We start from the raw sequence: 19888 nt of genomic DNA on the forward strand, positions 1-19888 counted from the left end.
AGGTGACCTTGAGGACGGGAGCCACAGGCCAGTGCGACGGAGCAGGACAGAGGGACTGGGAGCCGCAATACCAGCCCGAGAGGCGTGGTTTCCAACTGCTTTTCTATGAAAGAAAAACCCAGCGATAACAACAAAGCCCTCTCTCTCTCCTAAAGCACTTTGAAACCATTTAATTTTGTTATGTACAACCTATTCCAAGCAAGGCGGCTCCTTTGCTAGGGCTGCCGTAACGAAGCACCACAGCCCTGGCCGGCTTGGCTTAGTCCAGCGGTTCTCAACCTTCCAAATGCCGCGACCCTTTAATACGGTTCCTCATGTTGTGGGGACCCCCAGCCATGAAATTATTTTCGTTGCTGCTTCATCGCTGTCATGTTGCTCCTGTTATGAATCGTCATGTAAATACCTGATATGCAGGATGTATTTTCATTGTTACAAATTGAACATCAAGTATAGTGATTAATCACAAAAAACAATATGTAATTATATATGTGTTTTCCGATGGTCTTAGGCGACGCGACCCCTGTGAAAGGGTCGTTCGACCCCCAGGTTGAGAACCACTGGCTCAGTGGATAGAGCTTTGGCCTGTGGACTGAAGGGTCCCAGGTTCGATTCCCATCAAGGGTACAGGCCTGGGGTTGCAGGCTCCATCCCCAGTGTGGGGCGTGGAGGAGGCAGCCAATCAATGATTCTCTCTCATCATTGATGTTTCTATCTCTTTCTCTCTCTCCCTCCTTAACTGAAATCAATAAAAACATATTGGAAAAAAAATAAACAATCCAATAAAAATTGGCAAAAGAATCCATGAAAATATGTTTCTGTAACTTGGAAGATCTCGGGTTATTTCAATGCAACACTTAAAAAAAAAAAAATATGACAGACTTAAGAATGTTAACATAAAAAAAACCATTGAAACCTGAAGAATTTCTGTGAGTTTATTTGAGCCAAACTGTCGACAGTTGCCGGGAAGCAGAACCTCAGCGGATTGGGATAAAGCTCCGGAGAATGGGGGTTCCATCTGTGTTTATGCGTTGCAATCAAAGGAGGGACGTAGGTGGGTGACATGAGATCCATTGGGGATGGAGGAGGGAGGCGGGAGCAAGCAAAGCGGGAACCCCTGGGATTGGATAAAAGGTAAAATGATGGACACACGCTTAGGTGGGAGCAGGGACAATGAACATGACAATGAGGGATCTGTGGTCTCTGTCCTGCGCCCAGCGCATTAGGCTCTGCCCCGGGGGGTCCGGAAAAAGGGATGTTACCAGGCACCCAGACACTTCAGGGTGTGTTACCACAGAGGCAAAAAGACAGACAGGCTCCGTGAAGGCACAGGCTGCCCTTGTCAGGGAAGACACCGGCCTAGGAGGTGACCCCACCACCACTGCTTCTAGTTCAAGTTTAACGTCAGACCCTCCTGTGTGGTGACCTGAGGTCTCTGAGTCTGCAAGGCCACCAGCTGGCCCCCCATGAGCTGTCGGGTCAGCACGTGGCCCCTTTCGTCCACGAGCCACAAAATGTGCTTCCTGGCTGTCCTGGGGGCCAGAAGCTCCGGATCAAGGTGTGGGCGGGGCTGGCTTCTTCTCAGACCTTGCTCCTGGGCCTGTCGGGCGATGGCGGTCTCCTCCCTGTGTCTTCACGTGTCTCCCCATCCATGACAACAGCCAATCTCCTCTTCTTATGAAGGCGCTGGTCCTGTCCGACTGGCATGGCTCCGTGGTTGGGTGCCAACCTGGGTCACTGTCGATTCCCGGTCAAGGGCACATGCCTGGATTGGGGGCTGGATCCCAAGTAGGGGGGGAGGAGGAGGCAGCCGATCCATGATTCTCTCTCCTCATTGATGTTTCTCTCTCTCTCTCCCAGCTCTAAAATCAAAATATATTTAAAATATATATTTTAAAAATATATGTATTTTTTTAAAAAGACACTTGTTGCCCTAGCTGGTTTGGCTCAGTGGCTAGAGCGCCGGCCTGCGGACTGAAGGGTCCCGGGTTCGAATCCCACTCCAGGGCACCTGCCCGGATTGCGGGTTCGATCCCCAGTAGGGGGGCGTGCAGGCGGCAGCCGATCCATGATTCTCTCTCACATCAATGTTTCTCTTTCTCCCTCTCCCTTCCTGTCTGAAATCAATTAAAAAAATATATTTTAAAAAAATTTGCAAGAAAGCAGTAAGGCCTGCCATTTAAAAACTCGAATTTCAAAGCGCCTGGGACCGGCACCTTTTTTAAGAAACAAAAAGTGAATGATTCAGCCTCGAAAACGATGCGTCAGTCCGAGTCCACGTGAGAAGAAACACTGCAGTGATAAAATTGAAAAGTAAAAAAAAAAAAAAATTAAAAAACGCCCTTCCGAGTTCCAGAGCTGACAGGCCTCTCTTGAGAGCAGGGGCCATGGAATCCTCTAGAAGTAATTTTTTGGGTCATGTTAAAGCTTTTTCGATCCCGAGAGCTGACGGGAGTATTTGAGAGCAGGTGGCATGGGATCCTCTGTGAGTCATTTTTGGGGTTTGGGGGTTACATTATTTTTTTAAAATATATTTATATTTCAAAGAGGAATGGAGAGGGAGGGAGAAACATCGTCGCTGAGAATCATGGATCGGCTGCCTCCTGCACGCCCCCTACTGGCGATCGACCCAGGCACGTGCGGCTGCCAGGAACCGAACCGGGACCCTTGGGTCCGCAGACGGACGCCCTACCCACTGAGCAACACTGGCCTGCGCTGGGGGGTTATTTTAAAGCTTTTTGGAGCCCGAGAGGCGACAGGAATACCTGGGAGCTGGGGGCATGGAATCCTCTAGAAGTCATTTTTGGGGGTTAGGGATTATTTCATTATTTTTAAAAAATATATTTTAATGGATTTCAGAGAGGAAGGGAGAGGGAGAGAATCTCGGATCGCCGCCTCCTGCACGCCCCCTAGTGGGGATGGAGCCCGCGACCCGGGCATGTGCCCTGACCGGGAATCGAACCGGGACCCTTAGGTGCGAAGGCCGGCGCCCTACCCATTGAGCCACACCGGCCGGGGCTGGGAGGTTATGTTAAAGCTTTTTGGAGCCCGAGAGGCAACGGGAATCTCCGAGAGCCGGTGGGACCGAGCCCCCTCGGCCAGGACCCTCTGGGGAAGCCGCTCAGAGTCAGAAAACCTCTCCGGGGCGACGGCCGGAGGCCGAGGCGGCGCCCACTCACCTCGCGGGCGGGACGCGCGGCCTCGCGAGGCGCTGCGAGGACTCCCCGAGGCCCCGAGGGAGCTCTGGGCCCGGGGCCTCGCGCTGGAGGGGGAACGGCCGTCCTCTGGCGGAAAACGGCGGGAGCGCAGGCTGGGGCCGCCCCTCCGCCCCGCGCGCGCCGCAGCCGGTATAGGGGAGGGACCTCGGGGCGGAAAAGATGGTGGAGGGGCGGGCTTCCGGCGCGGACGGGGCGGGGCCTGATAGGTCAGCGCGCCTCGGGGGGGCGGGGCCGCGAAGAGGCGTGGCGGGAGGCAGGCGCACGTCCGGCTTCCGGAAAGGGGCGTTCGGGGGCGGGGCCGGCGGTCGGGGCAGGTCCGGCTTCCGGAAAGGGGCGTTCGGGGGCGGGGCCGACGGCTCGGGGAAGATCTGGCTTCCGGAAAGGGGCGTTCGGGGGCGGGGCCGGCGGCTCGCGCAGGCGTGGTGCGGCGGCGGCAGCGGCGAGGATGGCGGCCTCCAGGTGGCTCCGCGCGGCCGTCGTCCTGCTCTGTGCCTCCGACCTGCTGCTGGTGCTGCCGCCCGGGGCCCGCGCGGCCGAGGGCCCGGCCGGGAAGCCCGGCGAGGCGGCCCCGCCGCCGCCGAAGAAGAAGAAGAAGGACATTCGCGATTACAATGATGCGGACATGGCGCGTCTTCTGGAGCAGTGGGAGGTCCGTCTCTGGCCCCGCACCCCCTCCCTGACCTCGCACCCCCTCCGTGTTGCTGCCTTCCGATCCTCTCCCCTCTTCTCTCCCCGCGCCCCGAGTCCTTACTCACCTGCGCGAGCCGCCGCCGACCCCCGGGCCTGCCCCGACCCCGGCGCCCCGGGCCCACGCCGCCATCCCTGTGGCCTCCACCCGCTTTTCGGGGACCTCGCCTGTCGGGGGTCGGCCTCTCGCCCGGAGCCGTCATTTCCCCCCCGTGCCCGGGCGCCCAGCCCCCCTTCCTCCTGCGCGGCTCCCGCTGGTCGGTGAGCCCTGCAAATGGCAGGGAGGCCTTTTGCACCGTATCCCCGAAGAATGGGGCGGGGCGTGAGGACGGTGGGCAAGATTACGTTGCTGTTTTTAATATATTTTTATTGATTTCAGGGAGGGAGGGAGAGAGACATGGATCTGCCGCCTCCTGCACGCCCCGCACTGGGGATCCCGCCTGCAACCCCGTGACCTCCTGGTTCATAGGTCAACGCTCAGCTGCTGAGCCCCGCGGGGTGGGGAGGGTTTGCAAACTTCCCCTTTGGGGTGCATTTCCGTGCTGGGAGTGTTGTCACTTTAGGGGTCACCTGGGCAGTAATCCAAGGCTAGTTGCGCGCTCTCTCTCATGGGAGCCTTTTTTTTTTCATTTAAAGGAGCAGTGAGTTCTTTTTGTGCGAGTGAGCTTTCTGAGTGCACCGGAGTGTGTAATTACAGGGCGTTTGTAGTAAGCTTTTTACATATACACACACATACACACACAGTAGAGCAGGGGTCCTCAAACTTTTTAAACAGGGGGCCAGTTCACTGTCCCTCAGACCGTGGGAGGGCCGGACTATAGTTTAAAAAAAAAAAATTTGAACAAATTCCTATGCACACTGCACATATCTTATTTTGAAGTAAAAAAACAAAAACAAAACGGGAACAAATACAATATTTGTATTTGCATGTGGCCCACGGGCCGTAGTTTGAGGACCCCTGGCCTAGAGGCTCGGTGCACGAATTCGTGCACAGTTGGGGTCCCTTGGCCTGACCGGCGATTGGGGCCCATCAGGGCAGTATCACCCAGTCCCTATCGAGGCAACTGGGGCTGCCCGCCAGGGGGAGGGACTGCAGGAGGTTGGCTGTGGGAGTGCACTGACCATCAGGGCACAGCTCCTGCATTGAGCGTCTGCCCCCTGGTGATCAGTGTGCGTCATAGTGACTGGTCCTTTGGTTGTATTATTGATTTCAGAAAGGGAGGGAGGGAGAGAGAAACATCCATGATGAGAGAGAATCATGGATCGGCTGCCTCCTGCACGTCCCACACTGGGGATCGAGCCCGCAGCCCGGGCCTGTGCCCTTGACTGGGAATCGAACCCGGGACCCTTCAGTTTGCAGGCCGACGCTCTACCCACTGAGCCACACCGGCCGGGGCTGTAATAAGCTTTTTAGATGAAGTTCTCCGGCCAAGAATTCGTCGCGACCTCTTTCCCTTCCGAAGGTGGTTGGATTGTCCTGGTTGACTCAGAGTCAGCACCCAGGGTTCCCTTCGTGTGTCACCTCGGGCAAGTCAGGTCTCCGCTCCAGGCCCACGTTCCGTATCTCCAAGATGAGGTTTTACTGGCGGGTTCCTGCCAACGCTTAATGCTTCGTGATGTTGTGGTTACCTCTGTGTGTGTGTGTGTTTGATAGAGGCGTTTGGTCATGAGTGTGAAATGCCATCTGCTGCCCGGGGCTAGCAGAAAGCAGACTGTGTGTTCATGTGGCTGTGCAGCTGGTGGGGAGGTGGGGGTGGAGTCGGGGGTGCAGGGACCATGAACGAAGAGAGAGGTGATGTCACGCTCCCTTCCCCGTTCGCCATCGCCCTCACCATCCTCCCCCCTCTCTGTGTGCTCCTGCAAGTGAAGTGCTTTTGTATGTGTGTGTGTTTTTAAATATATATTTTTATTGATTTCAGAGAGGAAGGGGGAGGGAGGGAGAGGAACATCAATGATGAGACACAATCACGGATCGGCTGCCTCCTGCACGCCCCGCACTGGGGATCAAGCTCACAACCCAGGCATGTGCCCTGACTGGGAATCGAATCTCGGACCCTTTAGTCCGCAGGTTGATGCTCTGTCCACTGAGCCACACCAGCCAGGGCATCAAGTGAAGTTTCTGGTATGCCGAAGCAAGAACACTGTCTCGTTAGCAAATCCCACCCCGGAAATACTCGGCCTGAGCCAGACAGAAGGGGTGCCGCCCAGATGAACAGGGGGTCCGACCATTGGTGACAGGAGGCACCAATAAAAATAGCCGCAATGCAAAGCAGGAGTGGCCGAGCGCTATAAAAAGGAAGTGCGCCCGGCCGCGTGGCCCAGTGGTTAGTGTTGACCTAGGAACCAGGAGGTCACGGTTCGATTCCCGGTCGGGGCACAGGCCCGGGCTGCAGGCTCCATTCCCAGTGGGGGGCGTGCAGGAGGCGGCCGGTCCGTGATTCTCTCTCATCGTGGATGTGTCTCTCTCTCTCCCTCTGCCTTCCTCTCTCAGATCAATAAAAATACATTTTTTAAAAAAGAAAGTGCAGTGGGGCTCTCAGGGGTTTCGGGGAGGAAGTAGTTTAGAGAAGCGAGGGGAGTGGGGGAGGGCCTCCGACCGAGCAGCAGGAGCAGAGGAGGTGATGCGGGGAACTGGGCGGAAAGGACAGATACCAACGGCCGAGGCTCTGCGGGTAGCCCAGTGGTCGGCAAACTCATTCGCCACAGAGCCAAATGTCAACAGCACAATGACTGAAATTTCTTTTCGGAGCCAAATTTTTTAAACTGAAACTATATAGGCAGATACATTGTTATTCACTTAATTAGGGTCCTCCTAAGGCTTAGGAAGAGCCACACTCAAGGGGCCCAAGAGCCGCATGTGGCTCGCGAGCCGCAGTTTGCCGACCACGGGAGACCATCCGGGTTCCAACCTCTTGACCTGTGAGTGTGGACAGTCAGAGCCTCTTTGTCCTCGAGTTTCCTCTTCTGCAGGATGGAGATGTAACAGTATTCACCCGGTCGCTCTGAGAACCCACTGAGGGAACGTGGGCAACTCGGCCCCGGCGGGTGTGGCTCAGCGGTCGAGTGTCACGGTTCGATTCCCCGTCAGGGCGCCTGTGGCGCGTGCAGGATGCAGCCCATCAGTGATTCTCATCATTGATCTCTCTCTCTCTCTCTCTCTCATCAATATAAAAAATATTTTTTTAAAAAAATACAGCAACTCATGATTAGCTATGGCAATATAAAAGTCAGTCCTTTGATATAAATTCGTGTGGTTGGCTGGAATAGACTATGAAGCAAGGTGGTGAGAAGTAAAGATGGTGGGAACCAGTGCTGCTGGGCGCTGATGTTGTGGGGGTTGGACTTTTTTTTTTTTTTCTTCAATATTTTTATTAATTTCTGAGAGGAAGGAAGAGGGAAAAAGAGAAACATCCATGATGAGAGAGAATCATGGATCGGCTGCCTCCTGCACGCCCTCTACTGGGGATCGAGCCCACAACTGGGCATGTGCCCTGACCGGGATCGAACCCGGGACCCTTCAGTTCACAGGCCGATGCTCTATCCACTGAGCCACACTGGCCGGCGGGTTTGGACTTTAGAAGGAATGTGCAGTAGAAAGTCAAGCACAGGGGAACCTGCTGGGTGTCCTTTTTGTCTGTTGTGACGTAGTCACAGGACCCACCCCCCACCCCCCACCCCCCCCCCATGTCCTGTGCGGATGCTCTCGCCTCTGCTGGGTGCAAATCCCGTTTCTGACGGTTGGCTTTCCCCCTCCTCCTAGAAAGACGACGACATAGAAGAAGGAGACCTCCCGGAGCACAAGCGGCCGGCGGCCCCCGTGGACTTCTCGCAGCTGGACCCGGGCAAGCCGGAGAGCATCCTGAAGATGACCAAGAAGGGCAAGACGCTCATGATGTTCGTCACCGTGTCTGGGAGCCCCACGGAGAAGGAGACGGAGGAGATCACCAGCCTCTGGCAGGGCAGCCTCTTCAACGCCAACTACGATGTCCAGAGGTGAGCGCCCGCCCCTGAGGGGCTCCAGCCCACATGTTCCTTGTTTATTTCATTCTTATATATGTACTAGTAGCCCGGTGCACGAAATTCGTGCACATTAAAAGGGAATTAATTGCCCTGACCGGTGTGGTTCAGTGGATAGAGTGTCGGCCTGCGGACTCAAGGGTCCCGGGTTCGATTCCGGTCAAGGTCATGTACCTGGGTTGCGGGCACATCCCCAGTGGGGGGCGTGCAGGCGGCAGCTGACCGATGTTTCTCTCTCATTGATGTTTCTAACTCTCCCTCTTCCTTCCCCTCTGTAAAAAATCAATAAAATAGATATTTTTTAAAAAGGGAATTAATTAGCAGAGATATTTTAATATTGCTGTTTGTCCTTTCTCTATAATAGAAGTGTGAGAGATGAAAGCAAATTAGTAAAATGTATGTGAAAATAATATATAAATTTATTAGTAAATAAACAGTAACAAAGGGAGCTGATTCCGTGAGGAATGGGGCTCCCTCCTCCCTCCTGTCAGGGTCCGGGGTGCAGGAGAATGGGGTTCCTGGATGGCAGGCCACTGACAGCAAGCTATCCAACAGTGGATTCAGTGAGGAATGGGGCTCCCTCCTTTCTACTGTCAGGGTCTGGTGTGAAGGCCAGCCACGCCCCCTGTTGGGCCAGACCCAGAGTTCTACCACGCTGTGGCCTCCGCCTCAGCAACCCAGGACTGACTGCTGCTGGGCGCTCCTGGTGCTCTGAGGGTGGGTTCTTCCCTCAGGCCACACGGGAAACAGCTGGGGAGGGCGCAGCCCTTGGCAAAACGACCCAGGGGTCCATGCTCAGTGGGTCCACGCTCCGAGGGCGGGTTCCTGCCTCAAACCCTGCCCTCACTGAAACAGCTTGTGGGAGGGCGCAGCCATTGCCAAGACAACCCCTGCAGGACTGACTTCCTTCCACTTGGTCGCAGTGGTTCAGGTTGTGATGAACACCACCCATGGTTTTTATATAAGTAGATGTTGTTAATCTTCACCCGAGGGTATGTTTCCATTGATTTTAAGAGAGAGAGGGAGAGACAGAGAAACATTGATGTGAGAATCAACTGGTTGCTTCCTGCATGAGCCCCAACCAGGGCCCGGGCCGGGGAGGAGCCTGCAACCAAGTACATATGTGCCTTTGACCGGACTCGAACCAGGACCCTTCGGTCCACAGGCCCAAGCTCTATCCACTGAGCAAAACCAGCTAGGAATCTTTATTTTTTTAAATATGTTTTTATTGGTTTCAGAGAGGAAGGGGGCGGGGGAGAGAGAGAGAGAGAGAAACAGAAACATCAATGATGAGAGAGAATCATGGATTGGCTGCCTCCTGCACGCCCCCCACTGGGGATGGAGCCCGCAACCCAGGCCTGTGCCCTGACTGGGAATCGAACCTCATCCTCCTGGGTCATAGGGTGACCCTGAACTACTGAGCCACACCAGACAGCCCTTAAAGAAGATTCAGCCCTGACCGGTGTGGCTCAGTGGATAGAGCATCGGCCTGTGGACTGGGGGGTCCCGGGTTCGATTCCGGTCAAGGGCATGTGCCTTGGTTGCAGGCACATCCACAGTGGGGGGCGTGCAGGAGGCAGCTGATCGATGTTTCTCTCTCATTGATGTTTCTAACTATCCCTCTCCCTTCCTCTCTGTAAAAAATCAATAAAATACATATTTTTAAAAAAGAAAGAACATTAATTGTTGGTCAAAACCAGAGAGTTCTTTTTGTTGTTTTCATTGTTGTCTTATTTCCTCATGAAGTTTTATTTATCTTTGTTCCTTTAACTGTTATCTGAGTAAGAAGTTGTCTAGTTTAGCCTCCCTGGGGGCCCAGTCAGTTACAGGTGGACCATGTGCTTCCTTCAGAAGTGCCTGCCCTGTGTAGCGTGCTTTCCTGGGTGGCCGTGCACACAGGTAGCTGGGTCACAGGTAACTCGTGTAAGGGAAACCTCGTATGAGCCTAAGGTGCAATTTTAAGGAATTTCTTTTTTTCCTTCTCAATAGCAGTTCTAAAAGCTAGGGTGTTCCCAGGTCTTAGTTTAAGAAGTACCTATATATATAACAGCCACGCGACCAGACCCACCAGTCGCTACGATGCGCACTGCAGCGGCCAGTCTCCCCGCCGCCCCCCAAACCTCTCGAGGCCCCTCTCCCCGGCGGCCTCACCCTCCATCGGCCCCCATTGGGGCAGGCCGGCCAGACCCCACCTGTGCATGAATTCGTGCACCGGGCCTCTAGTGAAAGTAATAAGAAATCCGAGAGTGTCAAGGGGGCAGAATGCCTTCGTCGGCTTAAATAGACACTCGGGGGAACAGATCCGCTACCACTGATCCAGATGGAGCCCCTCAGGAACAGAAGAGCGGTGCCCACTGGCAGCTAGTGGTCCGCCCAGGCCCCGTTCTCTTCCTCTTGCTCCCAGGCGCCTGCTCAGTGCGGATTGCGGACGACTTGGGCTGCTGCTGTGAACCCCCGGGGCCAGGGTTTCTGTCCAGCAGGCGGGTCCCCTCATGCCCTTCCTAGGCCTCGGCGTGACCCAGTCAAAACCAGAGGTTTCAGCCTTGACCAGCAGAGGAAACCTCAACGGGCACCTCGGAACGTGAAACAGGTGCACCAGCAGCTGCTCGTGCTCCCAGCAGCCCCCCCCCCCGCCCCCCCTGCGCAGCCTCAGGGCCTCCCCCCCCCCCCCACCAAGCCCAGCTGTTGCCTTTTTTTTTTTTATTGATTTTAGAGAGGAAGGGAGAGGGGGAGAGAGAAAAATCAATGATGAGAGAGAATCTGATCGGCTGCCTCCTGCAGGCCCCACACGGGATGGAGCCCACAAGCCGGGCCTGTGGCCTGACTGGCACCGAAATGTGACCTCCTGGTTCCTAGATCGACGCTCACCACTGAGCCACGCCGGCCGGCCCGGTGCTGCTTCTGCTCTGAGCTGATCTGAGGGGCCAACCAGTTCAATCTGTTCGGATCCCAGACATGAAGTTTCAGAAGCTACTGGGCTTCGACACGTCCAATATGTTGTTCTGTGTCCTGTAGAATTTGAAAGGAAGTGTTTTCCTGGTTAAGTGCCACAGAAACTCTGACCCTGTCCAGGGGTGGGGAACGTCCGACCCTGGGCTGTGTGAGGCCCGGGAAATCATTTGGTCTGGCCCTGCCAAGCATTAAGGGTGAGTTAATTAAAGGTTTGACCAAATATAACAGGCTCATTTATTTTTTATTGATTTCAGAGAGGGAGAGAGAAATAGAAACACCAGTGATGAGAGAGAATCATTGATTGATTGATTGATCGGCTGCCTCCTGCACGCCCCCTCCTGGGGATCAAAGCCGCAACCCGGGCATGTGCCCCGACCGGAATTGAACCCGTGACCTCCTGGTTCACAGGCTGACGCTCAACCCCTGAGCCACGCCGGCCGGGCTCGCAGGCTAATGTCTGAGTTGATGATCGTGTGTGGCTCGCGGACGATGTTATAAATGTCCACGTGGCCCCGGGCAGGAGAAGGCTCCCCACCCCTGCCTTCGCCCTGCACTGCGTGCGCTGACCGGTGGCCTCCCCCTCCCCAGGTTCATCGTGGGCTCGGACCGCGCCATCTTCATGCTGCGGGACGGAAGCTACGCCTGGGAGATCAAGGACTTCCTGGTCAGCCAGGACAGGTGTGCGGACGTCACCCTGGAGGGGCAGGTGTACCCTGGCCGCGGCGGAGGCGGCAAAGAGAAAAACCAGACCAAGCCAGGGAAGGGCAAGAAGAAGGAGGGAGACGCCAAGCCTCGCGCCTCGAAGGAAGGCAACCGAGCCGGCAAGACGCGCGAGGACCTGTAAGGGGCGGGCGGCCTCTGTGGGGGCGTGGGGACCCACACCGCCGGCATTCTGGCTGCTTCCAGGGCCCGGCACCTGCTCGCTCTGACCACACGCCGGGGCTGTGGGCAGATCAGAGTCCCTGTTGGAAAGGCTGCAGGGACGAAGACGGCTTTCGCATTCTCCTCGGACGCGGCCAAGTTCAGGTTTCCTGTGAAGCCGCGTTCGAAGGAAGCCGGACTGTGGCCTTTCCCACTTACATGGGGGGAGCCCCTGGCCGCCGTCAGCGCCCCCAGTGGCCCTGCTCCGGGCTCGTGTCTGTGCTTGGGTTTTGTGCAGATTTTGAGAGAGAAGGACACCGGGTTCTGCCTGACACGTTGAGACCTGACGCCATTGAAGCGGCCTCTTCGCGCTTCGTGCCTGTGAAGTGAGCACGCACCTCGGGCCACAGGACGTGTGCACCCCCCGCCCCTGCAGGACCCGCAGAGACAGGAAGTCCGGTCCCTGGGGTCCCACGCATCTGGGATTCCCGGGCCTCCCTCCTCGGTTAAAGGGGCTCTGGGCCTCTGTCCACTGCCGGGTGGCCTGGGGTCGGGGTCCTGTTCGTGTCCTTATTCAGGAAGCCCCAGCGCCGGCTGTGCTAGGTCACTCGGGCACCGCGGCCCAGGGCCCACCCTCCTCCATGTGCACACGTGTGTCTGATGAAGTGCCTACATGTGTGTATCTGGTCCTCACGGCGCCCTCCCCACTGGTTCTGACTCCCGTTCCTGTCGGAGCCGCCCCTGGTGGGAGGGGCGGGTTTGTACACAGGTGCCATTTTTAAGAGCTGCAGTCGTTTGCAAACACCATCCGTTGTGATTTTAACAAAATAACACACGTGCGTGCTCAGACGGTGCCGTGGTCCCAGGTCTCCCTCGCCACTGCCGCCTGTCGTCCCTGCAGGAGCTCCCGTCGGCGCGTCCAAAACACGTGCATCTACCAGCTTGTGTTAGATTGGGGGGGGGTGGGGGGGGGGTTGGCCTTGCGGTGTCTGTGTGTGTGTGTGTGCACGTGCGTGAGCACCTTGGAACGTCTGTTTCCCCTGGTGTGTGTGCATGTGTGTGTGTGCGCGCCTCGCAGCGTCTGCCTCCCCTGGTCTGGTCAGGCCCGCAGTCCTGTGCTCTGGGCGGGTGTTTGCCCTGCTGCCCCGGCCGCCAGCCACCCCCCTGTTGTTTCTCATGCAGTTTGAACCCAGAGGGGGTGTGAGTCCAGAGAGGCCGTCAGAATGGCGCCACCCGGGCCCAGAGGAGACGGGTGAGACCCCTGAAGCCTCTGGCCCTGGCTCCCGTCTAGGGGTGTCGCTTTGAAATGGAGCCGGGTGTCCACGAGGGGGCGGCAGAGACCCGCCCGCACCTCCCGCTCTGCCTGCCGGGAGCTCTGCCTGCGGGAGCGGGATCCCTGGGCTGCCGTCGGGTCGGGCTCCAGCTGCTGCGAGTGTGAAGCTCCGCGGGCACCGCTTCCGGGCGTTTCCCTTTGATCGCCCTGAGCTGGCGGCGCGTGTGTTCGCTTACCGCGTTGTCATAGCGACCCCGGCCCAGGGCCGTGCTGGCCCCTCCCCCCACGCCAACGGGGCTCCGCGCAGGCGGGCAGCGCCCTCCGGGCCCCGCGGCCGGAAGCGCCGGAGCCAGGGTCGCAGCCCAGCAGCCGCTGCCGCTGCCGGTGGGACGGGATCACAAGGACCTTCTCTCGTCAGAGCGGCCGGGAGCACGGTTTGTGCTGTGCCTCCGGGTTGGGAATTAGTTCCTGTGCCACGAGATGGAAAAGGTTAGCCCCGGCCCGCGGGGCTCAGGGGTTGAGCATCAGCCTATGAAACGGGGTCCGGGTTCGATTCCCGGGCGGGGCACAGACCCGGGGTTGCGGGCTCGATCCCCGTGGGGGCGTGCAGGGGCGGCGACCCGGGATGCTCTCTCATTGTTGATGTTTCTCTCCCCTCTGCCTTCCTCTCTGAAACCAATACAATTTTTTTTTTAAAGGAAAATCACTGGGATAGTGAAAGCAGACCCGGAGGGCAATTCACCAACCTTGTTTTTCTTAGCTATGAGACCCAGTTTATTTTATAAATATATATATTTTATTGATTTTTTACAGAGAGGAAGGGAGAGGGACAGAGAGTTAGAAACATCAATGAGAGAGAAACCGATCAGCTGCCTCCTGCACGCCCCCTATTGGGGATGTGCCCGCAACCCAGGTCCATGCCCTTGACCGGAATCGAACCCGGGACCCTTTAGTCCCTAGGCCGATGCTCTATCCACTGAGCCACACCGGTCAGGGCAAGACCCAGTTTATTTATTTATTTGTTAATCAGAGAGGAAGGGAGAGGGTGGGAGATAGAAACATCATCGATGAGAGAGCATCATGGACCGGCTGCCTCCTGCACGCCCCCCACTGGGGATCGAGCCCACAACCCGGGCCTGTGCCCTGACCGGGATGGGATCAAACCCGGGACCCTTCAGTCTGCGGGCCGACGCTCTATCCACCGAGCCACACCGGCCGGGGCTGTGAGACGCAGTTTAAAGGGAAAGAACAGACAGACAAGTGGCACCTCTGCGCGTTTACTGTGGTACAGCGAGGGCCCCCCCCAGACAACACGTACAACAAACAGCCCTTCATTGCTCTGACCGGGGTTTCTCCATGTGCACAGATAATAAATAAATAGAAAATAGATCTCTGTCCCCGGTGACGCACACAAGAAATGTTTACATACAAAACACCATCCGGCGCCTTCCCGGAAGAGGCCAGCTGTTTGGGCAACAGGAAAAGGACACGCGTGTCGTTGGCGTGTAGTTCTCCTCGGAAGCCTGGCTCATGGGCGCGGGCAGGTTCGACGCGGACGTATGTACAGCTGAGGATCCTCAAATAGATTATTTCCGGACCGGACCGGACCGAACTCGGGCCCGATCCCGGCCGCCCAGGGCGGCCGCATCCCACCCACGTGGTTCACAGTGTGAGACCCTTGCACGAAGAGTTGGAAAAACTGACAGAACGAGAGACAGAAGAACATGAGGTCACTGACGCCCTGCCCGGAGGAGGGCCTTCCTGGGACGGCCGGCAGCCCCGCTGTCGCCTCTGGCAGTGGGCGCAGCCCGGGCACGACCCGCTAGGGGCCTCCTGGGTGCAGCTGGGCCCTCTTGGGGGGAAGAGGTCCTGGTTGGGAAGGAGGGGGGCAGGCAGTTCATGGCGAGACCAAGTGCCCTGGGGGCGGCACCAGCTGTAACCACAGGCCGTTCCCCTCTGCACGGAGCTCTCGGCCTTCTCCCGGGTGGGCCGGGGAGGGAGAGGACGGCAGGAGCCGCAGGGCCCTCCGAGAGCAGCCCGGAGCCCAGGGGGTTGGCTGAGGATGCCCGCGGGCCTGGCCAGGTTGGCTGCTGGGCCGTGGAACGGGTAGCACCAATGGAGTCGCCGCGGCTGTGTGCTCCCGCACATGCGGGCCGGCTGGTAGTTGGAGCAAAGGAGGCTGCCCGTCGTTCCTGCGAGCCCCGCTGCCGCCTCCTCCAGGAAGTCTTCCCGGCTTACCCAGGCAGGGAAGATCTTTCCCTCCTCGGGACCGGTTTTGGTCCCGATTTTACACTCTGGTTCCTCTGAGGGCACGTGTCCCTGACTGCCTGGCCTGCCCCTCCCCTAGGCACCCCCCTCAGCCTCACGGCTGTTCTCACCCGCGCCTGGTTCCAGGCACAACAGGGAGAGCACGGACACCTGGAATCTCTGACTTTAAAAGTCACACAGTCAGATCTCAACCTGGGACCTGGATTCCCCTGAAAGGTGGGCCCCCCAGAGGCACCCTCACCTCTTCAAGCGCAGCCGGCCCGTCTCCACTCCTAACCCCGTGAAGGCTGCTTCTTACAGGATACAGGTTCCCCTAAAACCGGGGCTCCTTGGCCTACATCTCCCCCCCTAATGCGTGTGCTGGGAGCATGGGGCTTGGGAGGGACCCAGCGCACATCCCTGCTGCCAGCCAGCCAGGCCTCTGAGCGTGGTCCCTAACCCCCCCTCCCCCGAGAGGCACGGATGGGAGAGAAGCACCCAAGAGCCGCAGGGAAGATGAGGTGTCCGCATCGGCCGGCGCTGCCTGGGGCTGTAGTAGGCACGAGTGGGGCAGGCAGAGGCACCGGGGTCTCGGCGTCCTTCCCTCGGGCTGGCCGGATGCTTGGCCTTTCCCGGCAGCCGCTGGGCGGGGACTGGGGAGCCAGCCCCCCGTCCCCCGCCCCCGGGTCCGCTGCCAAGAGTCCGCCGTCACGCTCCTCACAACCTCTTCTTCCTCACCACGGGGATGGGCACCACCTGGAAGATTTTGGCCTGGTGGTCCTCGGTGGCCAGGGTCACCCAGGTGGGCCGGAAGCTGCCTTTGAAGCCAACGAAGACCATTTTGTCTGAAAAGGAGTGACGAGTCACGTGAGCAGAAAGCACAAGAGAGAGCGGCTCCCGCCAGGCCCCGCCCGGGCACGCCCTCCCCTGGCCCCTGGGACACGCTCTGTGCCCAGCTCCTGGCAGTCAGTGCCTGACAGCTGTGCGTACACGGGCACAGGTCTCAGTTGTTAGGAGCAAGTGACTCAGCTGTCTCATTCTCAGTGTCTTCATTTTACTATATATATAAAAGCCTAAGGGACCTTCATGACCGGATGACCGGCCGGTCGCTATGATGTGCGCTGACCACCAGGGGGCAGACGCTCAATGCAGGAGCTGCCCCCTGGTGGTCAGTGCGCTCCCACAGCCAACCTCTCGCGGCTGGCCCCAATCGGCCCCGATCACGTGCACAAATTCATGCACCAGGCCTCTAGTATGGGAATAACGTACCTGTTCCATCGTTTTAAGGCAAGCATGTCAAACTTGAGGCCCACAACGGATATTTTTGCAGCCCAGCCAATAGAACGGTATGTAAGGAACTTTCTAATAAAAATTTTATAACTTAATTTTTACAATATCCTGTTGTACATCATTATGAACAGCGAGCTACAACGTTCGCTAACGACTGATGACGGTCATCGTGTTGCATTCGCGTCCCTCACGCGCCTCACACGCAGGCGCACCGTCTCTCCCCACTGACACCGGCAGCGAATGTTCCAGCAGCCGGTGGCCGCGTCCTTAGTCTGGGACTGACCTGCTTGGTGTGCACAACAGGAAATACCTCGCTTTTGGAGAACGAGAGAAATGGGTTTATCTACGTGACACTTATCCATTTGTGCAGTTACTCAGGGTCTGGCGAGTTAATGTTCAAGTAAAAATGTTAATTTTTATTAAAATGTTCTATTATGTGAACAATGACATTCATTTCAGCCCTTTGCATTCAGCACGTCTCTATCGAAAGAAACCTACGTTTCTATGAAAATGGAAGCTTTTGCCCTGGCCGGTGTGCTCAGTGGATAGAGCGTCAGCCTGTGGACCGAAGGGTCCCGGGTTTGATTCCAGTCAAGGGCACGTGCCTGGGTCGTGGGCTCAATCCCCACTAGGGGCATGCAGGAGGCAGCCAATCCATGATTCTCTCTCATCGATGATGTTCTATCTCTCTCCCTCCCTCTCCCTTCCTCTGAAATCAATAAAAATATATTTTTAAGAAAAAGAAGAGAATGGAAGCTTTTGGTTTTTTGCGGCCACAGACACTCAAACCTCGTTTATCTGGCCCGTGTTAGCCTGTGAGTGTGACATGCTTGCTTTAAGGAGTACGTGGCATCAGCGTACAATCGTGCAGCGAGGCGCCAGGCTGAACTCGACGTGTAACTATGGTGACGTCCTCACTGTTATCTGCACGGTTACCCGCCTCCCCTCGGCCCCTGGGGACCCCCTGAGCACAGCGTGCCCTTGCCGACTGTGACGCTGACGTTTCTGCCAGCCGGCCCCTCCCCTGTGGGCTGTGCCAGGTTGCAGCCCAGAAGGGCAGGGTGACCTTGACCAGGGTGACCTTGCGTCTCTGGCTCTCCCCAGACAACCTCCGGGGAACCAATGAGAGCTTTGCAAACACAGAGCCTGTCCAAAGGGGCCCGGGCCGGCAGGCTGAGGAGGCAGTGGGGGGTCCCAGCCGCCTGAGCGGCCAGAACTGGGAGAGGTCAGACCGAGACACTTTCTGCTGATATTTTTGTTGAAATAAAGAGCCACTTGCTGAGTAGATGATGAGCAACGTCAACAGCTTCCTTCAGGGTCTGGTCACACGTAAAGGGAAGTGTCTGGCCCCAGCCGGTGTGGCTCAGTGGATAGCGCACCGGCTTGCGGACCGAAGGGTCTCGCGTTCGATTCCGGTCAAGGGCACGGACCTCGGTGGCAGGCTCCTCCCCGGCCCAGGCCCTGGTCAGGATGCATTCAGGAGGCAACCCATCGATGTGTCTCTCTCACATCGATGCTTCTCTCTATCTCTCCCTCTCTCTTCCACGCTCTCTAAAAATCAATGGAAAAATATCCTCGGGAGAGCATTAACAAAAATTTTTTTAAAAAAATTAAGGAAAGTGTGTGGAGGTGGCACTTGCCCTGCAACCAGGACAGCACTGAGCCAGGGCCAGTACCAGAGATCACCACCAGGGCAGCACTGAGCCAGGGCCAGTACCAGAGATCACCACCGGGGGCAGCCAGGGCCAGTACCAGCAGGCATCATGGGGGGCAGCATTGAGTCAGGGCCAGTACCAGCAGGCACCACCAGAGGCAGCACTGAGACAGGGCCAGTACCAGCAGGCATCATGGGGGGCAGCATTGAGTCAGGGCCAGTACCAGCAGGCACCACTGGGGGCAGCACTGAGTCAGAGCCAGTACCAGCTGGCATCACGGGGGGCAGCACTGAGTCAGGGCCAGTACCAGCGAGCACCACCAGGGGCAGCACTGAGCCAGGGCCAGGCATCATTCCCCAATTACAATGAGAGGCTGTGCCAGGTTTGGGGGGAGGAGCTGGTCTCAGCCCCGGGCAGGCGCGCCTGGGCCCCAGGCATCGGGACTCAGAAACCCCAGTCCAAACCCCTCACCTTTCAACTTGAGCCCCTTGTCCGCCCCGAGCTTCTCCAGCACGCGCGTCCACGGGCCTCTGGAGACGAACCTTCCCTTGGACGCCACGAGGACGATGGAGCTGAGTGAGAGAGGGCCGATGAGTGCACGAGCGAGCACCGCGGAGCAAAGGCCCCTGGGAGGCGGGGCACTGTCCGAGGTGGGGCCGAGGTAGCAGTGCCCAGAGGCCTGGCCAGCGGCCTTGGGGACGCCCCCACCCCTGCCTCCACCCCCCCTCACATCTGGCTGCAGCTGGCACCCATGACTCCCTAAGGCTCTGCTCTGCCCACTGCTTTCACATCTGCCCCCAAGGAGGAGAGGGCAGGTACCAGCGGGCGCCACCGGGGGCAGCACTGAGTCAGGGCCAGTACGAGTGAGCACCACTGGGGGCAGCACTGAGTCAGGGCCAGTACCAGTGAGCACCACCGGGGGCAGCACTGAGTCAGCGCCAGTACCAGTGAGCACCACTGGGGGCAGCACTGAGTAGGGGGGTCGGTACCAGTGGGCGCCACCGGGGGCAGCACTGAGTCAGGGCCGGTACCAGTGAGCACCACCGGGGGCAGCACTGAGTAGGGGGGTCGGTACCAGTGGGCGCCACCGGGGGCAGCACTGAGTCAGGGCCGGTACCAGTGAGCACCACTGGGGGCAGCACTGAGTCAGGGCCAGTACCAGTGAGCACCACTGGGGGCAGCACTGAGTCAGGGCCAGTACCAGTGAGCACCACTGGGGGCAGCACTGAGTAGGGGGGTCGGTACCAGAGAGCACCACTGGGGGCAGCACTGAGTAGGGGGGTCGGTACCAGAGCGCAACACAGGGGGCAGCACTGAGTAGGGGGGTCGGTACCAGTGAGCACCACTGGGGGCAGCACTGAGTCAGGGTCGGTACCAGTGAGCATCACTGGGGGCAGCACTGAGTCAGGGCCGGTACCAGTGAGCACCACGGGGGCAGCACTGAGTCAGGGCGGGTACTAGTGAGCACCACTGGGGGCAGCACCGAGTAGGGGGGCCGGTACCAGCGAGCACCACCGGGGGCAGCACTGAGTCAGGGCCGGTACCAGCGAGCACCACCGGGGGCAGCACTGAGTAGGGGGGTCGGTACCAGTGGGCGCCACCGGGGGCAGCACTGAGTCAGGGCGGGTACTAGTGAGCACCACCGGGGGCAGCACTGAGTAGGGGGTCGGTACCAGCGAGCACCACCGGGG

The 19888-nt window shown here is 58.0% G+C and overlaps 2 protein-coding genes across 2 annotated transcripts in view; one reads left to right on the forward strand and one right to left on the reverse strand.

The window, feature by feature from the left end:
- The first annotated feature begins 3616 nt into the window (after nt 1-3616).
- MESD (mesoderm development LRP chaperone) lies at nt 3617-12582 on the forward strand. Its single transcript, XM_036355486.1, has 3 exons — nt 3617-3864; nt 7663-7895; nt 11460-12582. Exons 1-3 carry the CDS (start codon nt 3661-3663, stop codon nt 11713-11715), a joined length of 693 nt encoding a protein of 230 aa, XP_036211379.1. The 5' UTR covers nt 3617-3660; the 3' UTR covers nt 11716-12582.
- A 1591-nt stretch (nt 12583-14173) lies between these two features.
- The window catches only part of LOC118679105 (cell migration inducing hyaluronidase 1), a 58814-nt gene continuing 53099 nt past the window's right edge, over nt 14174-19888 (reverse strand). Inside the window, exons 28-29 of the mRNA XM_036355485.1 lie at nt 18669-18769; nt 14174-16097 (exon numbers count right to left, since the gene is read on the reverse strand). Of these exons, the coding sequence (XP_036211378.1) occupies nt 15970-16097; nt 18669-18769 (229 nt within the window). The 3' untranslated portion in view covers nt 14174-15969. The remainder of the gene's footprint in view (nt 16098-18668; nt 18770-19888) is intronic.

This window comes from Myotis myotis, unplaced genomic scaffold, assembly GCF_014108235.1.
Source record: "Myotis myotis isolate mMyoMyo1 unplaced genomic scaffold, mMyoMyo1.p scaffold_m19_p_22, whole genome shotgun sequence".
Classification (NCBI taxonomy): domain Eukaryota; kingdom Metazoa; phylum Chordata; class Mammalia; order Chiroptera; family Vespertilionidae; genus Myotis; species Myotis myotis.

Coding starts and splice junctions, on each gene's coding strand:
- MESD (XM_036355486.1), top strand. CDS start 3,661: ATGGCGGCCTCCAGGTGGCTCCGCGCGGCCGTCGTCCTGCTCTGTGCC. Junction 3,865..7,662: donor GTCTTCTGGAGCAGTGGGAG/GTCCGTCTCTGG, acceptor CCCTCCTCCTAG/AAAGACGACGACATAGAAGA. Junction 7,896..11,459: donor GCCAACTACGATGTCCAGAG/GTGAGCGCCCGC, acceptor CCCCCTCCCCAG/GTTCATCGTGGGCTCGGACC.